The 2104-nt window shown below is 36.4% G+C and overlaps 1 protein-coding gene across 1 annotated transcript; it reads left to right on the top strand.

The window, feature by feature from the left end:
• The first annotated feature begins 222 nt into the window (after window positions 1–222).
• Window positions 223–1084, top strand: LOC137712056 (early nodulin-like protein 6). The gene is made up of 2 exons (XM_068451204.2): window positions 223–409; window positions 699–1084. Exons 1-2 carry the CDS (start codon window positions 223–225, stop codon window positions 1082–1084), a joined length of 573 nt encoding a protein of 190 aa, XP_068307305.2.
• Window positions 1085–2104: the final 1020 nt, after the last annotated feature.

Here is a 2104-nt window from a genome sequence, read left to right as displayed (position 1 = left end):
AAATCCAAATCCCTCCACTTCCACCTTTGGCTCCTAAGAATCCTCACAAACCCCTATTTTCCTCAGTAACAAACTTCATCATTAACTTCGTTGATCACTCTTTTTAAGTCAATTTGGTGCTCTAACTTCCTCATACACATTACCATTTTATTCTTCCAATTAAGCAAAGAGCTCGATCTAGCTAGCTAGAGAACAATATTTCAAACTACACATACGTACTCGATGGACTCCTCCAAAGTATTTCTCTTATTTTTTCTTATTTCTAGCATCCAAGTCTTTTTTGTAACTTGTACTCAGTTTGAAGTTGGAGACAAGAGCAATGGATGGGAGGTACCCAAATCAAAAACTGACCAAGATATGTACAACCAATGGGCCTCCAAGAAAAGGTTCAAGGTTGCTGACACTATCTGTGAGTACTTTCCCAAAAGAATTTTATTGTCTTAGCAATATTATTGTGTCGTAGACTCGTAGCTACAGACATTAGTTGCACAAGATGAAGTAGGTTTTCGGCCTCTTAGTAGTGGCTAGCTAATCGGTTTGTAAAAGGCATATATCCCTACGTAGTTAATAATTGTGCAACTAATATCAATGATTATTCTCAAATATTTTTTTTTGTGTGCAGTGTCTTATATACCGTTGTATTGTGTAATATATATTTTGGGTTGTAATTTTCATGTGGATCACTCTTATATATCCAGACTTCAGTTACAAGAAAAACACGGACTCAGTGTTGGTAGTGACCAAGGACGATTACGAAAATTGCAATTCGGATCAACCAATTTACTTCTCAAACGATGGTTACAGCGTGGTGATACTGGACCGACCCGGTTTGTTCTATTTCATCAGTGGGGTTGCTGGACGTTGTGAGAAAGGCCAGAAGATGATCATCAAAGTCATGGAACCAGTTGCTGCAGGTGCACCTAACCAATCTCCAAAAGATCACAGTGCAACTGACTCACCACCACAGCAGAACGCCTCCAAAAACCATAAGGCCAATGGTGCATTTGCAGTCTCTGCTGCCGTCTCTTCCACATCTATTATCTTATGCATCATAATATCACTCCTTGTGCTCTTTTTCTTCTAAAATAACGCAATTATAAATTCTTATGTATTATTTTCGTTTATTAATCTTCAAATCTTGTTGAAATCTGATACCAAAATTGTGCGGTAGCTAGCTAAGTCCTAGGGGAACTGGATCCTCTCCTGAGCTCAGGATGGAGATCCTCATGAGTAGCCTATCCGGGCCGTTCAAAGTTGATCCAACAGCTGCAATTATTATAACTTTTAGAGGGGCCCCTTGTTTGGAGCTGTTGGATCAAATTTCAACGGCCCAGATGAGCTGCTCAGAAGAGGATCCAGTTCCAGTCCTAGGGACGCCCATATTTTGTGATTGCAAAATCAAAGACGTATGCTAGTCCATCACTTTTCATTCACTTGATACAACGGGATCAAACTTCTACAAGAGCATAACCTTACATGAATTGTGCAAAGGGAATATGTTGTTTGCCCATTTCTTAACGATTCTTGTTTTATTTCTTTTACTTTTCAGAATGTATTGTATAAAAAAGAACAAAAGAAAAAAAAGAAAAAACTCTTGAGTATGTTTGTTTGAAAGGTTTAATTTAAAAAGAGATCGATTTAAAATTGATTTTGGTTTTTGTTATTATTTTTATGTGCATTTTTTCCACATCTATTATCCCAGCACCCTTTCTTTGTTCTCATTTGTTGATTCTTTGTTAACTGTGTTTTATTTCTATTTACAATAAAAATTAAAAATAAAATAATTATCAAACGATGCAAAATATGATGAAAAAATAATTATATACTTTTGCATCTTTTGATAGCATAGCCTGCTTCAAACGCTACCTCTAAGGCAATACAATACATATATACTCGCATAAAGATTCAACATTACTGCAAGATTATATGGTCAAAAGATAAGAGAGAATAATAATAATTGAAGCACGATTCTAAAATGTTCGAGAGGCAGAACATGCGAGCCTCTCATTTGGCCAATCAAAATCTCCCATCACCATAGCCTCCAGTCCAAAAGGGGAAAACTCAAATATTCCAAAAAATAATTCAATTCTCCAAATATGGCAGG

Source organism: Pyrus communis, chromosome 14 (genome assembly GCF_041283825.1).
Source record: "Pyrus communis isolate YQ-2024b chromosome 14, ASM4128382v1, whole genome shotgun sequence".
In the NCBI taxonomy this organism is placed as follows: domain Eukaryota; kingdom Viridiplantae; phylum Streptophyta; class Magnoliopsida; order Rosales; family Rosaceae; genus Pyrus; species Pyrus communis.
This window is presented reverse-complemented; position numbering and strand designations above follow the sequence as displayed.

Excerpts from the sequence above, each read along its gene's own strand:
- LOC137712056 (XM_068451204.2), top strand. The coding sequence starts at position 223 with ATGGACTCCTCCAAAGTATTTCTCTTATTTTTTCTTATTTCTAGCATC. Across the intron at positions 410-698 it reads CAAGGTTGCTGACACTATCT|ACTTCAGTTACAAGAAAAAC; the intron begins GTGAGTACTTTC and ends TTATATATCCAG.